At 40.1% G+C, this 26,541-nt stretch overlaps 1 protein-coding gene and 1 pseudogene across 2 annotated transcripts in view; one reads left to right on the forward strand and one right to left on the reverse strand.

Moving 5' to 3' along the window:
* The window catches only part of NOTCH2 (notch receptor 2), a 153,773-nt gene that overhangs the window by 86,234 nt on the left and 40,998 nt on the right, over nucleotides 1–26,541 (forward strand). For both annotated transcript variants that reach the window (XM_070607719.1, XM_070607720.1), the window contains exons 6-13: nucleotides 9,502–9,735; nucleotides 11,109–11,264; nucleotides 11,714–11,902; nucleotides 12,859–12,972; nucleotides 13,780–13,893; nucleotides 15,534–15,767; nucleotides 19,492–19,602; nucleotides 26,317–26,509. In XM_070607719.1, the coding sequence (XP_070463820.1) occupies nucleotides 9,502–9,735; nucleotides 11,109–11,264; nucleotides 11,714–11,902; nucleotides 12,859–12,972; nucleotides 13,780–13,893; nucleotides 15,534–15,767; nucleotides 19,492–19,602; nucleotides 26,317–26,509 (1,345 nt within the window). The remainder of the gene's footprint in view (nucleotides 1–9,501; nucleotides 9,736–11,108; nucleotides 11,265–11,713; nucleotides 11,903–12,858; nucleotides 12,973–13,779; nucleotides 13,894–15,533; nucleotides 15,768–19,491; nucleotides 19,603–26,316; nucleotides 26,510–26,541) is intronic.
* LOC103548373 (ubiquitin-conjugating enzyme E2 D3 pseudogene) lies at nucleotides 1,233–1,618 on the reverse strand (annotated as a pseudogene).

Raw genomic sequence — 26,541 nt, forward strand, 5'->3', positions numbered from 1 at the left:
TGCTTGTTTTTTCCCTTTGCATTTTAAGACAGCTTCTTAAGCGTTTCCTTCAGAACACCGATTTATTTTTCTTCATTGTCAGTTCTATCCTTTATTGCTTCCAATTCTGATTTTTATTTGAACTGCAATTTTATATTCTTACAATATTTACTCATTGCCTCTAGGTCCTCTCTATTTCTGCGTTTCTCCCAGCCTGCACCCTTTCATCAGATATGATGTTCTATGTTATTTTTTATTTCTTTTTAGAACATATATGTGTCTAAATTTCTTGAGAATCCAGAGCCAATTATTTCTAAAGTATATTAGTTTCTGGATGTGAATATTTTTCACAAGTATGCTCTTTATCTACATCTTACATAGTATGTTCTCCATCTTTTATATTGCAAAATGTTTTAATAGATCCCATGTTATTTTTTTAAACTCCATTTTACTCCTTCTGCTCATAGTAACTGCTTGCCCATAACAGAGTATGTTGATTCTCTTTGGAACCCCTGCTGCAGTTAGTTTTTTCTCCCATTGAGGTGAGGAGCTCTATATGTAAACTGGTTAACAGTCCAGCAGCAGGAAGGTAGGGAGAGAGCCAGAGTGTGGGCCTCCTAGTAGGGGGACCAAAGCTTGGCACCATTTTCTTCTCTGTGGAGAAGCCTCTGTGCCAGGGGTCAGCTTTATGAATATCCAGCATTGGCACAGCATCCACTGCTCTCCATACAGTGGCTGAGGCTGGATGCTCTTTGGTGCTGCTGCATCCAGAATTTGCCCCAGATGCACCACAGACTTTCTCGTTGCTATAGCGGCCACAGGAGCCCTGGGAGTCCCCAGTGCTTTAAATTGCTGTTGACCTGGAGGGGTGAGATGGAGTTCAGTCCATTCTCCCCACAGCAGCGGAGTGGGCTTTCTGAAACACAAATTGGATCGTGTTGTTTCTTTGCTTAAAATGCTTCAGCGGGTCCTCCTTGTCTTTGGATAGAGTTCCAAGGTTCTGCATACAACTCCCTCTGCAGCCATGTCTCCCCTGGTGCATGCCTTGTCATTGAACCACACTAATTTTTCTTCATTGCCTCAAATGAGCCATGTTTTCTCTTCTGTTCAAACCAATACACATACACTTCCTTCTGCCTGAAGTACTCCACACTGCACCCCCTTCCTCTACACAGTCTTACACACATGCACACTTTCACACAACCTGGTTAACACATAAAGTCTCTCTCTCTTTTTTTTTTTTAACAGTAATTTAAAGTTTATTCAGTTATAATGCAGGTTATTCTGACTTTAAGGTAGCATCACATGGCATACTTCTGATTCCTTTCCTGAGATATTCTGTTGTACCTATCTCTGTCTGTTTTATAGATTCATGCAGTCTCTGGCACTAGGGGCTCATCTGGGTCTGGATCACATAGGAGTGAACAAATGGATAAAAGTAGAAATAGTTAAAGCAAGAGACCACTGTGATCTTAGAATATCAAGACAAATGCTGCCATTATTGTTAATATTTGATAATAAATTCTTGTAAATGCAACCTTAGGTGATTTGAAGGGGTAGTCTGTAGGAGAATGAATTGTTAAAAAAATACATTGCCTTGATATGTGCTGTCATTGGGTTCCATAATTGTGGCTCGCCAGTGAAACTCATCATCCCCAGCTGGACCTGTAGACCATAGTTCTTCTCTGTTCTCCTACTTTGTGCTCCCAAGGCAACATGTATCCATTACAACACTTATCACCCTCTGTTGTAATTGTTTGGTTGTAAAACACTTATTTGTGTAAGTTCTACAGAGTAGAAGCCACAACTGTTTACAATTAAAATCTCAGTGTATATAGGTCAGGGCCTGCCACATAGTGTATACATATTTGTTGAATAAATGAATGAATTGGGACATTAAATTTTGTAGTTATTCCTGGCCCAACCCTTCTCTCCAAATTCAGGGCTGTTATTGGGTTTTGTCAGGGTCTCTTCTCCTTACCTGGCTGAGATACTTAGTATCTTTCTTCAGTGTGGACTGGATGTGTACTCCATCTGTAAAACTGGACTAATTGTATGAGAGGATTACATTTGACAATCAATGTAAGCACTTATCACAGTGTCTGGTACCTAGAAATAGCTAAATAAATATATTTTCACTCTTTGAAGTCAGTAGCAGCATTAGGGTTTAAAGAAAAAGTTGAATCTGCCTACTTACCTTCATATAGATGGAAGTAATTGGAAGAGGAGGACCTCTGTCAAAGAGGGCTAGCTGGGATACATTCTTTAGGGAAAGCTTAGGTTTCAGTTGAAGAAGGAAGGTACCCACCATGATGGAGAGTTACTATTTAGATGTAGTTGAACTTATAGTGTCAAAAGGCAAGATGAATTTGGTATGGTATAAATGAGATGGAGTTCAGCAACTAATGAGATATCTGTATATGAGAAGTTTGAATGGAATGAGAAGTTTGTGTATTGATTGGTGGATGTGGATAAGTGGATGATGGAAACTTTGGGAGTATGAATAGAGTAGAGACACCCTAAAGGTGTGAGAGAGATGAGTTGAAAGATGATTATTATTTTGTGATTAGAATGACTTAAGAGAAAACAGAAGCAGATAAACATTCATTTAAGAAATATTTTTGAGCACTTCTCAAGAAATATTGTTAGCTGGGCACTGTGCTAAGTGCTGAGGAGTCACTGATGAAGTAAATAGATAACGACTCATTTCTTCTTGGAACTTATAGTCTAGTAAGGACAGAAATCATATAATCATCTGTAAAATTTTGAAGTGTAATAAATACCTTCAGAAAAAGTAGAGGTTATTAGGAGAGCTTATTAACAGGCAGAAGTACTTGAATTTGGGGTAGGTATGTAAGGTCTGTTTGAGAAGGTGACATTTTAGTTGTGGACAATGAGTAATAATTAGTGCGGGAAAGATGTGGGTAAGAGTGTTCCAAGCACAGGGAACAGAATATGCAAAGACCCTGGGGGGGGAGGGGGAAGATTGTGATCATTTTGAGAAATGAAAAAAAGCCAGAGTGGCTGGAGCTAGTGATGTTTCAAGGGGAGAGACTGGAGAGGTAGGCGGAAAATGTGGATAGGATTTAGAATTTTATCCTAAGTGTAATAGAAGTCATCAAAGGGTTCGAACAGGCAAAATGGCACAATCCCCTGTACATGTTGAGATCATTCTGGTGACACTTTAGAAAATATATTGATCAGGATGCAGGGATACCAGGTTTTTGAGGAGTCCTAAAAAAATGATGGTATCTAGGATTAGGGAACATTCACTGAGATTCTTGCATTTATCCATATGTGTATCCCCTACCTCTACATTATCCCCTTAGCCACTTCCGTACCCCCAGGCTTCGTATACATATTCGTGTGCTTGCGCATTAGTGCACACTCACGTTCCCTCATTAGGCAGACTCTGTAGGCTCCAGGGTTTATACAGAATGTTTCAACCAGCTTTAGACCCAGCAGGCAGTAGAACAGTCAAGCTTGTTCTCTGTTCTTTCACTTCAGCAGCGGAATGGAAAATCTCCTGTGTACAGAGGAGAAGGTTTATAGGACAGAGGTTATAAGAAAACTCTGTTATGATATGGAAAGATGAAACTCCATAACTCAGGATCTTGGGTGACTGCTGGCTGGAAGGATATGTTGGAGACCAAATTATCTTGATTTAACCATAGAATAGGAGATAGCAGGGTCAGGGCAAGGAACATTTTTATATGTTCCCCATGTGGTGATTGTTGTTGGCAATGAGAGTTGACCCTTAACAGGGCCATTGATGTGATAAAGGTTTTTCCCACACACTTCACAGTTGAGAGATGACTAGGAAGGGTGAGGGCTTCTTCTCAAAGTGCTAAGACTCAGTGATCATTTCTTTTCTTTTCTTTTTTCCCCCTCCTCCTCTCACTTCCCAGTCATTTGTAACTCCAAGTCAGATTGATGGTGTTTGTGGTATCTTGAGAGAGCCATAATGAGCTGTTTGTACCCCGGTGCGTTGCAGCTCATAAAATGGTGTCTGTTTAGTGGTCCCGGGCTCACTTGAATGCTAATGAGGCCTAGGTCATGGTTTCCATTTCAATACAGACCTCTTAGGTTTACTCTGTTGTTATATTTACTGCCACAGGCTGTGCCCTTAATCTTACTCATTCATCCTTTGGTTTTAAGATCGTAGGACTGGGCAATAAGAAAAGATTAACATGAAAGTGACACTACTCCTATAAAACCAATACAGCATGCTTATTTTTCTAATGGTTGGTTGCTAGTATTGTCTTCATTAATAGCACCACTGAGGCGTCCTGCTCTTCCCCTGTGTTACTCAATTCTGCCCTGTCCCTCAACAGTCAGCTCAGAGTCCCCTTCCCCATTTTGAAGACTAACTTGATCTGCTGTGATCTCACACCCCCAGCATCCTTTTTAGCACTGAATGATTTCCATCTTTAATTTTGTCTATTTCCAATTCTTCTGCCAACTAGCTGTGCAAATGTGGACAATCACCGTACCTCTTTGGTCCTACTTTCCTCATCTGGAAAATGAGCATGTTAGATTAGATACAAGGTCTAAGGTCTATTTCACCACTGATACCAAGTGTCTAGTACAGTGCCTGACATGGAAACTGAGGTGAATGGCAGACACAGTCCCTGCCCTCATGGTACGTACAGTCTAATAGGGGCAGAGACTGTAAAGAGTTAATAAATATAAAATTACAACTCTTGGTAAATGGCAGGATGGATTTAATGGAATAGATGCAATGATGGAGAAAAACAGGGAGATGTGAATTTGGAGATCTCTTAATTTATAAAAGAGGTCAAAGAATGAGAAGTAACTAGTCGTATAAATAAATAAGAGGGGCAAGAATATTTGAGGTGCAGAGAACAGGGTATGCAGAGACTCCGAAGTAGGAAAGAACTTAATGTTTAAGGAACCAACAGTAAGCCATGGGGGCTGAAGGAAAATATGTAAAGAGAAGATACGTATTTGTGATATATTTACAAGGTAAAAACTATCACCCAGAAAATTGTCAGTTGCTATCAGTGGCTCTACGTGTTTAAGGTATCAGCCAAAGATTTGGTAGTGTGACATTTCTAGTTAGTCCAGACTCATGGTGGCAATAGGGAAGGTAATTTGTTGTTTTTTTTTTTAAGTTGTTCTTTCTTTTTTTTTTTTTTGCACACAAGCAATGGGAAGGGCCTAAGAGCCCACTGCCTTATTCCTAGTGTTAAATGGTAGTAGCCTGCAATGTCTGGCAGTTGGAAATTAGTAAGAGGGATAATTGATACCCTCAAAAGCTTGCCTAACTGAGCTTTGTGCAGTGTATTTTGGGAGTTCACCAGCAAAGTTTGCGTGTTGACACAGATGGTGATACATGCTGAGACTTGTTTGGACTGACGATTTAGTAGCTTGGTAGGGCATGGAAACAACACAGCTCTCCCTTTTCACCAGAGGCTTTTATATGCTAGGTACCTCATAACTTAGTGCTCTCTCCATCTCTCCCTACTCACAGAAAGTCATTTGCTTTTAGTCCCTTCTGTATTCTACTGGCAGACTAATCTTCAAACACAATTTTGATCATGTCTTTGCCCACCCGTGAGCCTACAATAACTCCCCTTTGGTTGTTGTATCAAATTCAGAATTTATAGTTGAATTCAAAGCTTCTAATGATCTCCAACCTTTTCTCCTTTTAAGCACCTCCCCACCACCCTCAGTAAGCTTTCTCTCTCCAGCCCAGGCTGGTGTTTTCTTGGCATGCTGTAGTGGGAAAGTCAAATGACTGTAGACAATGCGCGCAACCCCTCTAGATAATCACCAGTAACTTTTCCCATTCTACTATCTAGAGACTTTCTGCCTTTATTCATTTCTACCAAGGGTGTTCTTAATTGTCTCATGCTTCTATGTCTTCTCAGTGTTCTTTAAAACTCTAGGATCAGGGACCTAGTCTGTAGATCTTGTTGATCAGATCCAGGGCTGGATACTTAACTGTGCTTCAGTACAAAGAGCAATAGATTTTGAGTCAGGCTGATCCAGGTTTGAATGACAGTGCTCTCACTTACTAGTTTATGACCTTGGGAGGGTTACTTAACCTTTCTGAGCCTTATGTTTTTTATTTTTAGCCTTCTGCATTGGTTTCCTCCTGTTCCAAGATGTGGTGACATGAAAGAAGTGCAGTATCATAGCAGACATTCTTTGGGGAATTTTGGAACAAGCAATTGTAGTCGCCACCAGGGTTACTGTTTTCCTCCTTCTGAATTTAAACTGGGTGATAGAATTGGAATGAGGGGAAAAAAGTTCTGGCAGAAATGAGCCTGGGAGGGAGTGTTGTTCTCTAGAAATGTGCCTGAACCTTAGAGAAAAATGATCTGTTTTGTAGAAAATGACTAATAAGCCAGTATGCTCTTGGCTGTCTAAATTTGATTTCTCTAACAAACAGTATCTAAGGTGTTCAGTGAAAGTATCTAACCTTCAAAAATCAATCTCATTCAAAAAACAGTGAACTGTACCCAAAAGTACATTTGACTTTTGGATAGTAATTCAGAGTCATAAGTTTTTCCAATAATCCAGTTGTGTGAGTCATGATTTTATTCTTCACTTTCTCCATCCTCTCCACCTCCCCATGCCTTTGTGTGCTTGGGAAAATGAGACATGCAGAAATGGTTTGATATGGTGAGATTCACACCTTAGGTCTTTGTTAAGAATTTAGAGTCAGGTGACTTTGGTTGAACTTCCAGCTCTCCTGCCTCACACTAGGCAAGTTATTTTACTTCTCTGAGTCTGTTTCATCCACTATAAGTGAGATAATTTTTGTGACAGCCCAAGTGCAATGGCTGGTTCATAGTGGGCAATCAGTGACTCTTGGTTTCCTTTCCAAAGACTTCCAAATTTCCATTCCTAGCATTGTTTTATTTACCTTATATTATGCGTAAGAAATATATGAGATATTTTTAAACACACAGTGTCTTATACCCAGAATCATCACAGAGCCAGTCAAAAAGAAAAACATTCAAATTGCTCACGTTCAGCAAGTCAATTTGGTTTGAGGGTAGCATAGATATTTGAGTTAGCATTAAGTGTAAGAGTTAAGATTGCCAGTAATTTCCAGGTTATACAACTCTTCACCTACTTCTTCGTCATGTTTTCATTTCTAAATCTCACCTGTATCCTAATTACACATTTACCTTTGCTCTGAGGTAGGATTTCTGCCAGTATATTAAGGGATCAAAGCTTTCTGTAATAAATGACATCATCTCTTATGGGGTAATTGATTGCCAATGTGAGCACTCACTCACTTACTCACTCTGTGGTACTTAATGTAATGAATTTCAATTGACAGATCCTCATCTGAAATTAGGGGATCTGTTCAAAGTGACATCTCTCAGCATGGCTGTGCCCCTGAATGGGCTTAGGAGCAGTTGAGCTTTAGGAACAACAGAAACCAGTAATTTGAATGCCTCCATGATTCTGTTTTTCTCTTCAGAGCACATCTGATTTACCCATATCACTTTGTTTGTAGATTGGCCACTTCATCCTTTTGATCCATGTGGCAAAGGGTTCCTAGTCCAAAATAGTGGAGGAGACACAGCAATAAAGCTTGTATCAGATGCCCATCCTGGCTCAGTCAGCTGTAACTAGGAGAATGTGATCATGTAAAGACATGGTAGCTCCTTCAAGAATTATATGGATGAAGTGGGGCACTGAGCATAGAGTTCCAGAGATGCCCACACACCCATCCTACCATCCTGCCATCCTAGGCTGTGGGATCTTAGCTGGGAATACAAACAGGTATTCCTGAACTGAGGTTGCTTGCAGCCAAATGATGGCAGATGGATGTGCAATCAAATAAGGCAATAGGGTGATGTTGGTGCTGTAATAATGGATGTTTAAGTTAGAGAGGAGTAAAGAATAGGTGATCAGTTAGCTTAGCTCAGACACAACCAGCTTCTGCTGCAGGGATGGCTATACAACTAGACACATTGCAGGCTTTCTGGAAATACTTGTCAGTTGAATTATTGTTAGGTATTCTGGGGACTAGGGATAGACTTGGCATTTTCTGAGTATAAACATCATATGCTTTTTCATTGAGACCTCTTCATCAGAATGCCTTTTTGAGTTATTCATTGAGTTATCGTCAAAGAAAGAAAGAAGGCCACCTTGAAGTTTTTTGAGTTTCATGCACTTGTGTTGTGTCTTAGAGATTTCAGATGATCTGAACATTAGTTCCTTTTGATAGCTCTCTAAACTGGTATCAAAAGACCTCTGAAAAGACCAATTCATCAACTTGTTTTACAACTCTGGTGGCCTGGAACTAAACTACTTGTTAATCACAAATTTCTTGCTTGTAAATTGAAGACATACTGTTGTTCCTTGTCATGGAGCCTGAGACCTTTGCAACAGTCCTCCACCCTTTGCTATTGTGGTGACCTGCAGTGTGTCCATAATGTTTATCATCCTTCATTTTGGTCTTTTTTCAGGCAGAGCAAACTGATCCTTTTTTCCATCTTCTATTACATTGGGTCAGCTTTCTGCATCTTATTCCACAAATTCACATCCTTGAAGCTTGAATGCATCAGGCTAAGCACAATTTGCTCAATATCATCTTGACTTTACCTTTCACACCCATATTTTACTAAGGCTTTTCATTGTCCTTAATCTCTTCTTTCTACCCTTGCTTGTCCTTACTTTTATTTTCTGATTAAACTTTTTATTTTTAGATAATTGTGATTACACATGTAGTTATAAGAATTAATATAGAGGGGCCAGCCCGGTGGCGCAGTAGTTAAGTTCGCACGTTCTGCTTCTCGGTGGTCCAGGGTTCACCGGTTCAGATCCCAGGTGTGGACATGGCACATCTTGGCAAAAGCCTTGCTGTGGTAAGCATCCCACGTATAAAGTAGAGGAAGATGGGCATGGATGTTAGCTCAGGGCCAGTCTTCCTCAGCAAAAAGAGGAGGATTGGCAGTAATTAGCTCAGGGCTAATCTTCCTCACACACCAAAGAAGAATTAATATAGAGATGCCCTATACCCTTTACCAAGTCTCCCCCAATAGTAACATCATCCTGTAAAACTATTGTACAGTATTGTAACCCAGATATGGGCATTGCCCATAGATAGAGATAGAGAACAATTGCCCTACCATTTTGACTTTTTGGTTCCTTCTAATTATTCTTTTCCTTACTCATTTCTTAGACTCTTCTCTCCTCGCTCTTCTCACTTATATATTTAATGTCCCAAGGATTTAACTGAGTCAAGCATCCTGCAAGACTTATCTTCTCTTTGACAGGTTGGCTAAATTCTCATGTTGTCAGAGTTTCTAAGAATAGCAACTTCCGTTCTTCTTTAAATTATTTGCCTGGAATATATATTATTTGGATGGCTCAAGGTGGCCTCAAAATTTATGTGAGGGCCTGGTCTGCTGTGATTTCTGCTTGACTTAATTTCAGGCGGGTCACATGAAGGTGAAGAATGTATGGGGGCTGGTGTGGTACTAATCCTTTGAGACTTAAGAGCCCTAATCAAAGTCACTTTTTCCCCCAAAGGACAGTTCTGCACAGAGGATGTAGACGAATGCTTGCTGCAACCCAATGCATGTCAGAATGGGGGCACCTGTACCAACCGCAATGGGGGCTATGGCTGTGTATGTGTTAACGGCTGGAGCGGAGATGACTGCAGTGAGAACATTGATGACTGTGCCTTCGCCTCCTGCACTCCGGGCTCCACCTGCATTGACCGAGTGGCTTCCTTCTCTTGCATGTGCCCAGAAGGAAAGGCAGGTAAGGCCAGTAGAAGGACAGAGCTGGAGATCAGGGAAGGGACGGGTGAGCATTCAGAATTTCTGCCTTCTCTTCATCCTGATCACTGTGTCCTTTTAATTACCATCTGTAGGAACATGTTGCTTAATGCTGTTCTGGAAATGTAATCACTAGCCAAAGTGTTATAAAGTTAGTCTTCTTCCTTAGAACTTCTTGTTCTCGTCTCAACTCTGTGCACCTCAGTGTTTCATCCTGCAAAATGAAAGTTAGTTAACTATTGCCTTGGGAGCATCTGTTGACTTCTTTAAGATATTAGGCTGAAAGGCACCTCAGAAATTAAGATTAATTTTTCAGAAATTAAGACAGAATTACTAATAAATGGATTTGGGGACTTCATTTTAAGAAGAAATAATACATTTACTCAGAAGGAGTTGGCAGAAGAGAAGCACTTAAGTGCATTCCACCTCTCCATGTCTATGGAAATACTCCTTTAAAGGATAATTTTTACCAACTGCGAAGTTAACATTGCTCTAGCCTCTCAGTTTTAACAGCTTCTAGTTCTAGGAGTAGAGAGCAATGAAGGGAGGAATGTGATGGAAGAAGATAGCTTAGTTGAGAGAACTTTGTGCCCATCAGTTTTGAAATGTTCTCATATCTATGTCTTTCCAAAAACCCCACCTCCAGCTTTGTAGAAGAAGCCTTACTTACCTGTTCTTAAGCTAATTGCAGCCTGGAAAATCCAGTTCCCATGTGAACTACGCAGAATATTGAGCCTAGTAATAACTTCAGAGTCCTGGGAGCATTTGAGCCTGGAATGTTGACACTATTAAAAGGTTGCCTTAGTACAGGCTAATGATGTTGAGCAGTTTTTTTATTCTGAGGCTAGTGAAATGTTTTTGGCCCCGTGATCATCAGGTAGCATGATTTTAGGAAAGCAGGTTGCCAAATAAAATACAGGATGCATACAATGTTTGGGACTTATAGTAAAAATTATTTACTATTTATTTGAAACTCAAATTGAACTGGGCATCTTCTGTTTTTACTTGCTAAATCTGGCAGCTCTATTTGAAGGAGATCTCCATTTTCCTGTCTCCATCTTCCTGTCTCCATCATCTAACCGTCTCACTTTCTGGACAACTCTCCCCTTTAGGAGAGGTCTAGCAGAGGGCTCAGGGGCAGAGCACTAGGGTTGTTGCAGAAGCCCCTCGCTTTGCTGATGGCTGCAGTGTGTCCCTAAGATTGCGTCAGACAAAAGGGAGAGTTGCTGCTCAATCTCCATACTGGATTTTGATAAGTCCATCACAAGGTTTCCCCTCCTTCTTTAAAGAGAAAACTTCCCCAAGTAAGTGACCTTTTCTCTTTGTTCTCATTGTGTCCCCCCCACTGCTCCCCAGGTCTCCTATGCCACCTGGATGATGCATGCATCAGCAATCCTTGCCACAAGGGGGCACTGTGTGATACCAACCCCCTGAATGGGCAGTATATCTGCACCTGCCCACAAGGCTACAAAGGGGCTGACTGTACAGAAGATGTGGATGAGTGTGCCATGGGTGAGTATATGGAACTTTTCCTCTTCCTCATGGTGTCTGTCGAGCTCGGCAAGCATTTAAACTGAAGCACGTTTTACTGTAGGGCCATATTTCACCCAAACCTCAGATCTCTCCTGTCACATGCCTGCTGTTTACAACTCACCTGTCAGTTTAACCATATATTCTCTTCTGGGAATTGAAATATATGGAAGATTTGTCCTTGGTTATCAATAGAAAGCCCTGCTTTAGTGACAGTTGGGGCAAAAGAACAGCAGAGACGTGCAAGAATTGAGATTGCCCTAGTCTGTCTTATTTCTTTATTTTTTTTAAGGAAGGATATGGAAATTGAGAACCAGATTATTAAAGGCCTAGCCCTCATGCTGTAGCAGTCAGATGTGCTTCTGTAGTCCACATTTGTGGAAACTCCATCAAGTGCTTTGATCCCGGTAATTGGTGCTTGTGTCTTCCAGCCAATAGCAATCCTTGTGAGCATGCAGGAAAATGCGTGAACACAGATGGCGCCTTCCACTGTGAGTGCCTGAAGGGTTATGCAGGGCCTCGTTGTGAGATGGACATCAACGAGTGCCATTCTGACCCCTGCCAGAATGATGCCACCTGTCTGGATAAGATTGGAGGCTTCACATGTTTGTGCATGCCAGGTACATGGGCCCATCAGTGTGTGGGGTCTATACAGGGGGCGCTGCACTGTGCTTCTCTTAGGTGGAGCACTCAGTGTAGTGTGTCAATTCCATGAGCTCTGTTAGCATTTAATTCCCAATAATGACAGGGTTCCCAGCCAAGGGGACCCTTAAGGAGTAAGGCTGTGGTAGAATTCTTAGAGCTATAGAGACCAAATTAAATAAGCCCTCAGCATCATTTACATGTAAGAGAAGAATTCAAAAGTGATTGTTTTTGTGCAAATATTCTTTGATTAATACACGATTTACCACATGAATCCTGTAAACAGTAAGCTTTCCTCATCCCCTGATATATTACAAACACCATACCATTCCATTTATAGAAATTCATTTTACAGATAATTGTAAAAGAACTTGCCATTCATTCATAGTGATGTACACATGCTTTGTTATATTCTGGAGCTCTTCTGCAAAGACTGTTTCTTGAGTCCTCAGAGAGCACAGCCAAATCCAACTTAAAATGTCAGCAGACAGTGGCTGCTTTGCCTGGTTAAGGATGCTAGCCATCTAGCTTTGGGAGGCCCCCCGACCTTCACCTGCACCCTGAGAACAACAGCATCTCCACCTCAGCTGGTCTTCAGGAACATGGAGTGGAGATCCTGAACATGAGTGGCCTGAGACTGTTCTGAAAGCAATGCCTGGACTGGTCAGAGAATGTGGGACAGTCTTTGTTGGCATGCCAGGTCTTACCTGTCTACTTACTTGTCTTTGAAGGTAACCTCTTCCCGCTCTTCACAGTGACGTGGATATCCCTGTCTAATGCTAAGTCTCTTTCCCATCATGGCAGAGTTCCCTTTGCCCTCTGCAGAAATGTTGATTCTCATAGAGGATGTAGTCATTTTTGCCAGTTTGTACTTTCTTGGCTAGAATATGCCTTTCTCTCTTTCTAAGCCACTTGTGTGGTCTGTTTTGTTCAGGTTTCAAAGGTGTGCATTGTGAATTGGAGATAAACGAATGTCAAAGCAACCCTTGTGTGAACAATGGGCAGTGTGTGGATAAAGTCAATCGCTTCCAGTGTCTGTGTCCGCCTGGTAAGTGCCCACCACCTGCCCCTGTTTTCTTTGAAAGCATAAAGCTGACTGACCTCAGGGAAGGGAGGAGGGAGAGAATGTGTGTGGGCTGTACATAAGGAAGTCATTAAAGTGAGCACTTTGGAATAGGAGTGTGTGTGTACAGAAATGAAGAATTTGTTTCAGCTAATATATCTTCCAAATCCTTTGTGGCCAAAAGTCCAAGTCTGTTCTGAATGGCCCATGACCTCTCTGTCTGTGTGTATATTTCAGAAAGTTCATACCTCACAGAAGCCTTCCTTGTAGGCTACTCAGAATTTTATGTTTTTCCCTTGGGTCATATTCTTGAAGCCCCTCTGTGAGATGATTATTTTTAGATAGTTCACCCATCGATCCAGAAACAAGTCAATTTTTTCCAGAGAACACTCTGTCTCACCTTTTGCTCCCCAAAGCTGTCGTTGAAGACATGCCAAATTTTCTGCCATAGACTATGGCCTCTTTTGTTGTTTCTTCGGAGGGAAGGTCCTAGTTCCTCTGAAGCTGCACTCACTTGTTTGAAGGCTCTACCTGTAATCATTCAGTCATTAACTACAAGTGAAATCTGTGCTGGGAAGAAACAGATGTAGAGACACACACAGGTGCCTCTGATGCACTGAGCTTCACCCAGTTATTCCAGTAACCTGTTAGGGACAATAATTTTACATTTGCTGACTCATTGATATTAAGCCCTGCCAGTAACTTAACCCAACTCTTTATGGGCATCATTCTCATAATAAAGGAAGACATAGGATAATCCTTTGACTTGTATCATCACCGTGCCCTTTTAAGGTTTCACTGGACCAGTTTGCCAGATTGATATTGATGACTGTTCCAGTACTCCGTGTCTGAATGGGGCAAAGTGTATTGATCACCCGAATGGCTATGAATGCCAGTGTGCCACAGGTAAGATTTTTCTCACTTTTTATTCCCCTGGTAGGTCTACCTGAACAAAATAGGAGACTCTCCTCTTCTAGCTGCCCTACCAGGTCAGTCCACTAACAGGGGCTGCTCTGTGTTTAGCGTCTTCTGGCAAATTTTTTTGCTGCTCTCACTGTTTCCTTCTATGACACCTGCCTCGTTCTCCACAATAGTGGCCTGGCCTGGACATTTCCATTTGGTGTCCATGTCTTTCTGGGACAGATTTTGGCAGCGGTGAGTTTCCAGCTGGCTTGACTTACTCTTTTGGGAAATAAAAGAATTCCAATTGAAAGCTATTTTTCACTGAGGCTTCTCAGCAGGAGGCCTGTCTGTGTTTCTTGAGGCAAGTGATTGAACAAAGGCCCAGAAGTCTAAGGGCGATTGTGTGGAAGTGCAGAGGTTTTCTGCATGAAAGACGACTCACGGTATGAGAGTCAGGTGTGTATCTGAACAGGCGAGGGAGCTCTGTTTGGGAAAGTCCTCTTTCCTGACTTCTGCTACTAGAACCAAAAAGAATCTGTTTATAAATATTCTGCATTTCCGATCTATGGCCACATTTCTCATTTGGGAGTGGATTCGAATAAGCTAATTGTCCCCTATTATACATTTGCTTCTGCACAGACCAATGTTGTAGAGTAAGACTAGAAACTATTAGAAGAGGTGATTTCCCAGTTTCTTTTTTATCTGACTGCTTAAGAGAGAAAGAAGTTATGAAAATAATTCAAGACATTTTTCTTATTTTAGAAAATGGATTCTTAAAGGATTTTAAACATCATGTGCATGATTTCTTATCACAGAAAAACAAACTAAGTTACAAAAATAAACACAGAGAATTAATATTTCAGTAGTAGTGGAACATTACCACTCATTAGGTCCATTTAGAACAGGCCCTGTCAGATGAATCGCTTAACTTCCTTTTCTTTTCATAGCTGTTGTCTCTGGTTGGAGAAGTTCCAGATTTTGTCCTCCTCTGACCGGATTATGCTCATGGAGAATAACCTTCATTGGAGAGAAATTAAAAACCTTAGACTCATATTTAAAAAGGAGGCAAGCCCTATTAGTGTCTTTTAAAAGAGATTTAATGTTGAATGAAGGAACTTCTGTTTGTCCCTTTTTCTCTTAAATGCTCATAACTTGTTCATTCATTTTATTCAGCAAGTATTTATTAAAAACTTACTATATATGCAGAGCACTCTGGGAGGGATTGAGAGGAATAAGAAAAGTTCTCTGTCCTCTAAGTTCAGAATTGGGAAGATAAGGTCCATGAGACCATTAATACAGTACCTGTATGTTGGGTTTGAGAGAAACAGAATATAGAGGTAAACATATAAAGGAAAAATTGAGAGCTCTTCCTCACTGAAGTCCAGTATGAAACGAAGATGCAGTTAAAGCATCTCTAATGAAACCATTGATCATTTAGAAAAAAGTATGTGAATTCTTTAATTTGATTTGATTAGGCTTGCCTTATAAGTCAACGCACGTAGTCAGTTTCAACTGCTCATTGCCTACAATGTGAATTGTTTAAGACGTGGGATGTGTAGAGTAAGTGGATGTGGCTACACTTATGTTCAGGGGTGGAGTATCTGCCTTGGTTTTTAAGCCTGCTTGGTAAAATTCCTTCCAAGGTTTCACCGGTGTGTTGTGTGAGGAAAACATCGACAACTGTGACCCTGACCCTTGCCACCATGGCCAGTGTCAGGACGGGATTGATTCCTACACCTGCATCTGCAATCCTGGGTACATGGGCGCCATCTGCAGTGACCAGATAGATGAGTGTTACAGCAGCCCCTGCTTGAATGATGGTCGCTGCATCGACCTGGTAAATGGATACCAGTGCAACTGCCAGCCAGGCACGTCAGGTAAGCTCGCTCTGTTTTTGTTCCCTTAGGTGTTTTCACTGTTTCTCAAAAGCAGTTTACACAGATGTCTCAGACTCTCTTGGCATATGCTTAGATGCCTAAAAAATAGTCCCGATTCAGAGAAGCACAGCCAAAGCCACAGCCAGAAACATCTCAGAGGCAGATGGCTCTAGCCAGTGGAGAAATTAGAGACAATAGCTTTACAAAGCTGATGATTTTGTGTATGTGTTTTTCATTTAGAAGAAGCACACCACTTCAAAAAATTGAAATTATTATTTAAAATTGAAAACCATTTTGCCTTTGTGTCTTGATTTGATTGTGTTTTTTTCTTTAACCTCCACCCCACTTAGATTAATGAACTTGGTCTTTTCCCCTCCCTCCCTCCCTTCCAATTTCTCTCCCTTCCTCCCTCCCTCTCTCTCTCTCTCTCACTCTCCCCTCCTCCTGCCCTTGCAATAGTTTTTTCTGTATTTCAGATTCCGTTATCTTTAATGTGACACTCTTCTTCTGCCATTTGTCTCTGGTGGGCCTTGGGCATCTTAGGGGATTGTAAGGGAGAGGAAAGACTTTGCTGCATGTCCCAGTCATTGTAAATTAGAATGCAGAGCTGCTGTTTCCCATCCCAAGTTCATTGCTGTTTCCTGACTCCGGTTGAATGACTGCTTGTTAGTTGTGAGGGCATGCTGCTCTTTCTGGGGAAATGTTGAATTATTTTCTCAGGCAGTAGCATTTCACAGGTTTCACTGGATTCTGTTTTCCTTATTCGAGGAATAATTATGGTCACAACTGTGGTTAATGGACAGAGAAGTACTATGTCTCAGATCAAAGGAAAATGTATTAGTGGAAGATTAACTAGTGTGTGCCTTTGTTAGAAGGGACCTGCCAATAGAAGGGAGTGATTTATTGAGAACTCATTCTCAATTTAAGGAAAATGGTCTATGTAGGGGGCAAAGGTGGGGGAGGTGGTTCGCTGCCCTCATTTTATTTTGTTATTTCCAAATCCATTTCTTCAAACTTGTCAAAGGCCCTGGTCTTCATCCAGGACCTCATACATGCCAAGTTTGAAAACAAAGTCCTTTTTGAGTTGCTCAAGCATACGAAAAACATCCCATGCCTTCACAGTTGAAAATGCCTTCCCCCTCCCCGCGTTTAGATAACTCACTAAAAGGACTGAATAGATCTTTGTGAAACCTTCCAAAAGCAATTTGCTTCCGGGCTGGTCCCCAGACATGAGAAATTGCAGTACGAAAAGAAATTTGAGAGATTTACAAGCAATTGAATGGATGCCTTTAGAATGGTGGAGCTGTTTTAGATTTTGCTATCATTCCCATTATAACAACGTCCTGGAAACCTGGGTGACTGGTGGGTTGGCAAGCACTTGGTTTTTTCTGGGATTGTATCTTTATGCCAGGGTGTATCAGGTGTGTTCCTTGGGGAGGGCAGAGAAGGTATAAGTAGCTGTCAGTGAGAAAGACAAGAAGTAAATATGAGTGGTGTGTAGACAGCCTAGAGAAGGAAGGCCCAGAATTTCAGAAAACTGCCAAATCCATTCCTGTGGCTGTTTGAAGAATTCAAGCAAAGAGATGCAGGCAACATAAAGAATCTTGGTCTGTAATTGTTGGAGAAAGACCTGGCGTGTACTAGGTAGGGGCCTGGGTGAAAGGATTCATTCAATTAATCATTATGAATAGACTCTCGAGTTCTAGAGTAAGAATCCATGACCCATTCATAATATGGTCTAAATTGGTAGGTTGGCATTGGAATGAGTGTGTAGACGGAAGGGATACTTTACAATTTGCTGGTTATGATTGTGGTTTCTCACTCACTGGGTACTTAAGGTGACATATGCTACCCAGAATCACTTCTGATGCTTTCTTTCGCCTCTCATCTTATGATGGGAACCTGAAATAAGTTTTTTTTGGGTTTCAAGTCACCGAAACCAACTTGACTAGCTTAAAGAATCATTAACAAACAAGTAAACAACAACAAAACAAGCAGAAAGAATTTCATGAAAGCACACAGAAGCATCTTACAGACTCCTCACAAGAATTGATCCACAAGGCTTTGCAGAGCCAGGAGTCAGGGCCATTTGCAGACCATAGGTCACACAGTTCATATTCCAACATTCCAGTGAGGGAATCTGATTGGCCCAACTTGGGTTGGGTGTCTGTTCCTGCCGGAACAAAACTTGGCCTTCGGGGCAGAGTCACGCTGGACCACTCTGGCTTCCTGAGGTCTGCCTTGGTCAGTTGTTGTTAAATGGAGGTTGTCAGCCAAGGGCTGGACACATCTCCTAAAGGTAGCCACTTGTATACAAGGAATATGGAAAACGTTGCCTCGTTTGTGGCTAGTGAGGCAGTATAGCTTCATTAATCACACAATGACCAGAATGGTGTGGTGAACAGTATAGAATCCAGAGAGCTGGGTTGCATCCTAGCTGTGCTGCCGTAATTGTGCAAGTCCATGACAAAATGGGTGTAATGCAACATGATTTGGTGTTTGAGTGAGAAGATTAGAGAAAAGTTATGCAAAGAGAGAGGCAGAATACTTTGTACGTATTAATAGCTCAATAAATTTTTAATGTGATTATTGTTATTAATCAATATTAATACTAAGTATGAGTGAATCCAAAATATGGCATTTTGTCATGGAAGTTTCGTTTGATAGTGTATATCCTTATTACCAGGCTTTATTTTTAGTTTTTAAACTATCGAGGTATTCTTCTATGATACCCAAAAAGCATCACTAAATTCGTGTTAAATAAATAATGAAATATCCTATTTTTACAAAATAATGGTTACAATAATGATTGGTATATTTCTATTGTTTAGTTACCCATATCTGCAATTAAACATTTCTTAACATAGCCAAACTCAGTCATTCGTTTGGGAATAGACCAGGAGGAAGGCAGCATACCTGGGAGGAAGTTACCGTACACTTACTCAAAATCATAAGATTTATCCTGAACTTTAGCCCATAATAGTGACAGTGAGTTTCAAGCTTACGGTGGTGGATACAAGTCCAAAAATTCCCATTTTCACATGAAAGCTTAAGTTTTATCTTTGGAGCCCAATACTGTCAATTGTTTTCCTTGAAATGACAGGTTTACTTCTTTCACTTAATGTTTGCTATGTACTTAGATCTCAATAGCCCTGGTTTCTCTGTCAGTTGTCCTTTCAATTAACATGAGATTCCATGAAAAAAAGCAACTTTTCAGTTCAAGACCCAGATGGTCACACAACTTCTTTTCCTGGAGACAGCATGCCACAGAATTGTTTTATGAGTACTTCTCATTTTGTCACAAGGAACAGTAGATGTATTCTCAAGAGCTGAGATATAATAAATTATAATGCTAATAATTTTGACTGTTTTAACCGTGAATGCATGGAGGTGAAGACTACAATGACCACTAGTACAATTTGGTGCCACTGCCTTGATTCCTGCGAAGATGTCAGCAGTCCTACCTCCATTGCTTTTGCATCATCAATGCAAATGGCAACACAGTGAAAAAGGCAAATAGTGACTTAGTATGATTAATAAAATCATTTTGACCTCATGATCCCCCTGACAGCATCTGGAGGATTGCGCTTAGAGAACCACTGCTTCACTCCATCCAGGATTGGCCGGGCACTCTTTAATTTCTTAACAACTAGTGTCATAAGCAGAGATCACTGATATTTGTATGGTAATGTTTCGTGGTTTCTCTTTGCTTTTATCTTTGCAGGTGTTAATTGTGAAATCAATTTTGATGACTGTGCAAGTAATCCTTGTGTCCATGGAGTCTGTATGGATGGTGTTAATCGTTACAGTTGTGTCTGCTCACCAGGATTCACAGGTACTGCTCCTTTTTTTTTTTCTTTTAAAGACTTTATTTTTTTCCTTTTTCTCCCCAAAGCCCCCTGGTACATAGTTGTATATTTTCAGTTGTGGGTCCTTCTAGTTGTGGCATGTGGGATGCCGCCTCAGCGTGGCCTGATGAGTGGTGCCATGTCCGCACCCAGGATTCGAACCAACGAAACACTGGGGCGCCTGTGGCGGAGCGCACGGACTTAACCACTCAGCCACGGGGCCAGCCCGGGTACTGCTCCTTTTTGCTGGGAGGTCCCACCTTCAGCCCCATCACTTTGAGAAAAGAGCTTCTAAAGGAAAGTTACTTTTCTAATGTTTCCCTGTTTCCTATTTTTTTTGTCTCTTGGAAGGTTAGAAGTTTTGTTTCTGTGCTTCTCTGGCCCAGTTTTCTACTTGCAGACTTTCCGTAAATGGTAGCATGAAACTCATTGGTTAGGATTTTTAGACCATGTGTTTATAGCTACCTGAAAAGAATTTCTAGTCAGACCATGAGTTTCTGTCACTGTCTTGAGTTATATAATAGCTTCCAAAGCCCACCTTCATTTTTCTACACTTAGTAGGGAATGATTTCCATAAAGACCAAGCCAAGGTAAACGTCTGTAAAAACACTGAATGCATTTTTCTGAGTGCTTCTTCTTATGGGAGATTGTTGAATAAGGCCAGAACTTGAGAGGACCAACCTAATTTGGCTAGCACAAGTGAGATTTTTTTCCCCCAAAGGAAGAAAGTAAATGGCTAAAATGAAATTGGTTATAGTAATTCTTAAGTTATAAGCAGCTAGAGCATTTATGCGCACACACACGTGTGCACACACACAAACTCACACACATCTTTTCTCTCTTCTGATGCTAATAAGATTATCTCTATCTTTTACTCTGATCAAAAAGTGCTAGAGGCTGCTGAGGAAACCTGAGGCCTCTTACTGACATACCTGTTTGTCACTGGCACTATCAGAGGGCATATACTGTGCCCATCTTATTCTTTCAAGACAGTGCCGCATACAAGCAGACACTAACATGATATTACCATTTAATAAATACCATGTGGTCATTTGCATCCGATGTAAGAAACTTCCTTAGAGCTTTTTAAACTATAACATCAAAAGGCAATCAGAGCCAGTTGAAGTGGATGCCTGCCTCTCACTTGCCAGGAACTTACTTTCCTCTGTATTTCACAGTCCTTTCTCCTGCTTGGTATGATTGTAGACACCAGGGAGGAGTGTTTGTGACCCACCTGGGTCACTGTAATCCCTGTTAAATGGAAGATTACTCAGAAGACAAGTGTGATGAGAGCTCTCATGTCTCACCGAGCAGTCCTGGTAACCAGGATGTTCTCCTGTGTCTTGAAACTTCTTACTCCAAGATTAAGTGAAAGCCAATTGAATACACAAAAATTCTTGATAGGATAATAGGTGCATTTTTGTTAAATAAGTAATAAGGAGAGAATAGCTACCATTTATTAAGGACTTATTTTGAGATAGGCATTAAATCAAGTGCCTAATCTCATTTAATTGTCACTGCGTTTATCATTCCTATGGTATTGACGAGAACCCCAGAGCTTAGAGAGCTTAAGTAGTATTGCCAGCATACTATGGCCAGGAATCTGCCCCAGGCAGTCCTCCAGAGCCTGCTCATTCCCATTTCGCTGGGCAGCCCAAGTGAGTGAGTGCCTCTTGTGCTTTCTTTTTTGATATAAGCCTTAGACTGGAATTATTTTTTTTTGGAAATGTCAGTGTATCATCTTCTCCCTCTTTTTAACATTCAGCAAACCAGGAAGGTCAAGGAGGGAGGACATGGCTAAATATATTCTAAAATAAGCTTAAGGTGTAGCATGAAACTACATAACCAAAAAATGGAATGTTTTGGTTACTGGGTGGTACCCTGTTCTTGGAACTGTTTTCCATGTCTGGGTTTTTTTTGTTTTTTTTTCTGTTTTTTAAAATTAGCTCCTAAAAATATCAAAGACAACTTTGGTGTATACTTGTGAAGTATAAATGTGAGGTGTTTTACTCTTTCCTTTATTTTATTTTAATATTACTACTTTTTCTCTTCTTTTTTTTTTCTTACCATTTTAATAGCAGCTTTGACAGATTTAAGGGAGGGTTTTCTTTTTAATAAGACTAAATTCTCTGTTCTCCTCAAACCTTTTTATACTTACTGATTGAATGGGGAAAGTAAGAAATTATGTGGTACTTCTGTAAACTGCTTTTCCAGTTTTACCTTCATGTCCATTATTTTGCTGACTTCTCTTAACAGCCCGTAAAAGTAGATAGATTGGATAAGAAACCAAAAGCACAGGCAACAAAAGCTAAAATAAACAAGCAGGAATACATTAAATTAAAAAGCTTCTGCGCAGCAAAGGAAACAGTCAATATGTTAAAGGCAACCTACAGAATGGGAGAAAATATTTGCAAACAATATATCTAATAAGAGGTTAATATCCAAAATATATGAAGAACTTGTACACCTCAATAGCAAAGAAGCAAATAATCCAATTAAAAAGTAGCAAAGGACAGGAAAAAAAATTTGTAACTATGTGGTGACAGATACTAACTAGAATTATTGTGGTAATCATTTTGCAATATATACAAATATCAGATTACTATGTTGTACACCTGAAACTAATATAATGTTATATGTTATACTTATACCCCAATTAAAAAACACATTAGGCAGGAGTGACTAAACACAATTTCAGAAAATATTATTGGAAAATTCCCAATAATTTCCAGGTAGAGGATTCTGGAAGTGTTCACTCTAGTTCTCAAAGCTGCATGATTTAACCATGGAGTGATTGTATTTTTAAGCTGTAAATCATTATTTGTATTTAGAAATCCAATATCATCTGAAACAGGTGAGTTTTGAAAGCTTCACAATTTTCCAAACCATAGTGATTTTCAAATAGCGTTTGAAAGGCTAATCATGAGTAACATATCTACCAGCATAGCTGGTCCTCATTATAGTGTCTTTATAAAACTATATAAAATTGCCAAAATACAAGGAGAAAACATAAATATGAGTTTTACAATCTCTTCTCTTTTTAAATCTCTCACAATAGTTTCTAATCAGTAGTAGAGTATGTAAGTGTTTATGAATTTATAAATGTTGAATGTGCAATTGCTTTTTGGTTCTCTGACCCTTAGTCAACCAGATAGTGGCGTATCCTGCACAGGCATACTGCCAAGAACAAGGGGAAGTGAAGAGCATTGCATTGTGGCAAAAGTGGTAGAAAATGAGTTCCGCCTTCAGAAAGATTTAAAGTGTGATCAGGAACCCAGACTACCTGCATAAGAAAATGACAAAAGACTGTGGAAGAAAGTATAAACAGTGTACATACATTCAAGAAATGCATAAGTGATGAAGGAAAACAAATAAATGTTTAGAATCAGGGAACAAAAATGGGCAAAGGACCTGAATAGATATTTTTCCAAAGAAGACATACAAATGGCCAATAAATACATGAAAAGATACTGAACATCTCATTATCAGGGAAATGAGAATCAAAACCACAATGAGATATCACCTCACACCTATTAGAATGGCTCTTATCAAAAAGGCAAGAGACAACAAATGTTGGCAAGAACGTGGAGAAAATGGAACCCTTGTGCGCTATTGGTGGGAATGTAAAATGGTACACTCATTATGGAAAATAGTATTACAGTTCCTCAAAAAATTAAAAATAGGAACTGCCATGTGATCCAGCAATCCCGCTACTGAGGAATTGAAATCTGAAGGAATTGAAATTAGTATCTCAAATAGATATCTGCACACCCATGTTCATTTCAGCATTATTCACAATAACCAAGATATGGAAACAACCCAAGTGTCCATCAATGGATGAATGGATAAAGAAGATATGGCTTATATATACAATGAATATTATTCAGCCATGAGAAAGAAGGAAATCTTGCCATTTGTGACAGCATGGATGGGCCTTTAGGGCATTATGCTAAGTGAGATATCAGAGAAAAACAGATACTGTATGATATCATTTATATGCAGAATATAAAAAACCTGAACTTGTAAAAGCAGAGAGTAGAATGGTGATTACCAGGGGCTGGGAGGGGAGGTGGGAAAATTGGGGAGATGTTGTTTAAGGATACAAGCTTGCAACTAGTAGATGAATAAGTTCTAGAGATCTGATGCCAAACAAAGTGATTATAGTCAGCAATACTGTATTATAAACTTCAAACTTGCTAAGAGAGTAGATCTTAATTGTTCTTAGCCCCAAAAAGAAGTAATAATTATGTGACATGATAGAGGCGTTAGCTAAAGCTACAATGGTAATCATATTGCAATATATAAATGTATCAAATCAGCACCTTGTATACCTTAAACTTACACAATGTTATATGTCAATTATATTTCAATAAAAAATTTAAAAAGCTAGGGAAGTTTTTTTTAATCCCCATTTAACAAATAAGGTAACTGAGAAATAGAGCTTGATGTGTCTGTGTTGTCAGCTAGGAGTCACACAGCTAGGACTGTGAGTTCCAAGAAGGCAGGGACTTCCCTAAATCGTCTTTTTAGCCAATGTCTAAAACAGTGTCTAGCACAGAAGAAACACTCAGTAAATGTAGTTAAATGAATGACTAGAACTCAAATGTGAGACTTCTGACATCTAATTCCCAGATTCTTGAGTCTGAGCTATACCATGCTTTCATTCATTAAACACCAATTTGTTGAGTACCTAAAAGAAACAACGGTTGACTTCTCATTGAGTAGTTACTGAGCCCAACAGGGTGCACAGTCTTCTGCTGGGTGGGCATTTCTGATGCCAGGTGGAAACTCTGTAAGCGTAGGACCTTGCTAGTGAAGCAGCTGTGAGTCCACATGGTAGACTGCACAAAGAGGCACTTAACCCTCTCGCCTAAAGATGTCTTGAAATTGATTCTGGAAAGAGTTTTAAAAGAAAACATGGGAGGGGGGCTGGCCCCGTGGCCGAGCGGTTAAGTTCACGCGCTCCGCTGCAGGCGGCCCAGTGTTTCGTTGGTTCGAATCCTGGGCGCGGACATGACACTGCTCATCAAACCACGCTGAGGTAGCGTCCCACATGCCACAACTAGAATGACCCACATCGAAGAATATACAACTATGTACCGGGGGGCTTTGGGGAGAAAAAGGAAAAAATAAAATCTTTAAAAAAAAAAAAAAAGAAAAGAAAACATGGGAGGAGTGGCTTCTGAGAAGTTGCTTCCAAAAAAGGACAGAAAAGGAAGGCTTTTTTCTCTCTTTCTCCAGTGGATTGCAGGCTGAGGGCATCTCTGAAGTTGAAGAGTTGTGGCTTATATCTTGGTGCCAGTGTTGAACATCTAAAAAAAATCGGAGGTTGAGGCTAAGGAAGTAGTATTGTAAAATAAGTTATTAATAAAACATGTAAGAGGAAAACAACAACCACTAGCAGATTATGGGTCTTTGCCACAAGAACCGCCAATAATGGTGTAGAGAGCAACGGAGGGTGAAAAAATGTTAATACCCATACTTTAACGGGCTGGGTATCTATTTCATTTGGAATTTCCTGTTCCAAATGCAGGGTTACTCTTTCTTAAATAAAAATGCATGTTTTTATCTGAATCAGAACATTGTACTCTTTGAAATTTATAAATTCCTTCATAGCAGTTGTTCATTGCCGTTCATTTATAGAATTATGGGTTATTTAAAAATTTGGTATTATTTTGGACTGTATAGTTAAATTTCACTGATTCAAAATTAACAAGGCAAAACTTTTATATAACTGGCACATTTTATTTAGCTTAAAGCAATAAATATCAAGATTATAGCAGACGTCTTTTCAAAGTGCAGTCTTAGTATGTTTTAGAGGAAGAATATATTCACTTCAATTTCATATATTCTCAGTATTTACATTTTTACGTGATGGTAAACTAATAATTGTCTATATCAGAGTTTCTCAGAATGTAGCATTTGAGCCACCTGCATTACTTCAAATATGGTTCCTGGACCCCACCCATCCCAGTCCATGGCGATGGGCTGTAAGGATCTCCTTTTAAAACAAGTACTTTAAGGGACTCTTTTTGCACATTAAAGTTTGAGAACCACTGGTCTAGACTGGGAGACCCTGAATGTTTTTCTCAGTTATCAGAGGACAATAGAATTATACTTAAAATGTTCTTCTTCCTGAGGCAGAAAATGGATTAATATAACTCTAAGAATGAAAGCAAAATGGTTTTTCTTTTTGACCAATTTAATCATTATGTTAATAGTCCATTCATTAAGCATTCTAGTTAACTAAGATTTACCACATGTAGAAGTGTAAGATGTTGGCTGACTGAAAAAATGAATTTGCAGTAGAACCAGCTGAAAACAGTGATAAGGAAAGCTTCTTTGACAATGCTCAGAACAGCACTAAGATGAGCAGGCAACTTTGTTAGCATTCAATGTTCTCTTTTTTGAATCTTTGCATATTTCTCTGTTTCTAAGATGGAGTGAAGAAAAAAAAATATGTCAAAACACAACACTGTTCCAGCATTTCGTTAACTTTGCTTCATTGTCATTTGATAAGCTGTTTGCTCTTTCGTCACATGGCACTGACCGCCATTGGGTTTTCTTCTTTAAATCTTGACATTTGATGCCAAGGCATCTTATAGCTTGGGCAGATGAAGATCTCAACGCAATGTCTTATAGTTCTGTGTCTATTCCCTAAGCATTTTAGATTTGACAAAAACTATACCCCTCCTCTACAGGGCAGAGATGTAACATTGACATTGATGAGTGTGCTTCCAATCCCTGTCGCAAAGGTGCGACATGCATCAACGATGTGAATGGTTTCCGCTGTATATGCCCTGAGGGACCCCATCACCCCAGCTGCTACTCACAGGTGAACGAGTGCCTGAGCAATCCCTGCATCCACGGAAACTGTACTGGGGGCCTCAGTGGGTGAGTAGCTGTCATGTATTAATAGTTTCTTA

This window comes from Equus przewalskii, unplaced genomic scaffold (assembly GCF_037783145.1).
Source record: "Equus przewalskii isolate Varuska unplaced genomic scaffold, EquPr2 ChrUn-13, whole genome shotgun sequence".
Classification (NCBI taxonomy): Eukaryota; Metazoa; Chordata; class Mammalia; order Perissodactyla; family Equidae; genus Equus; species Equus przewalskii.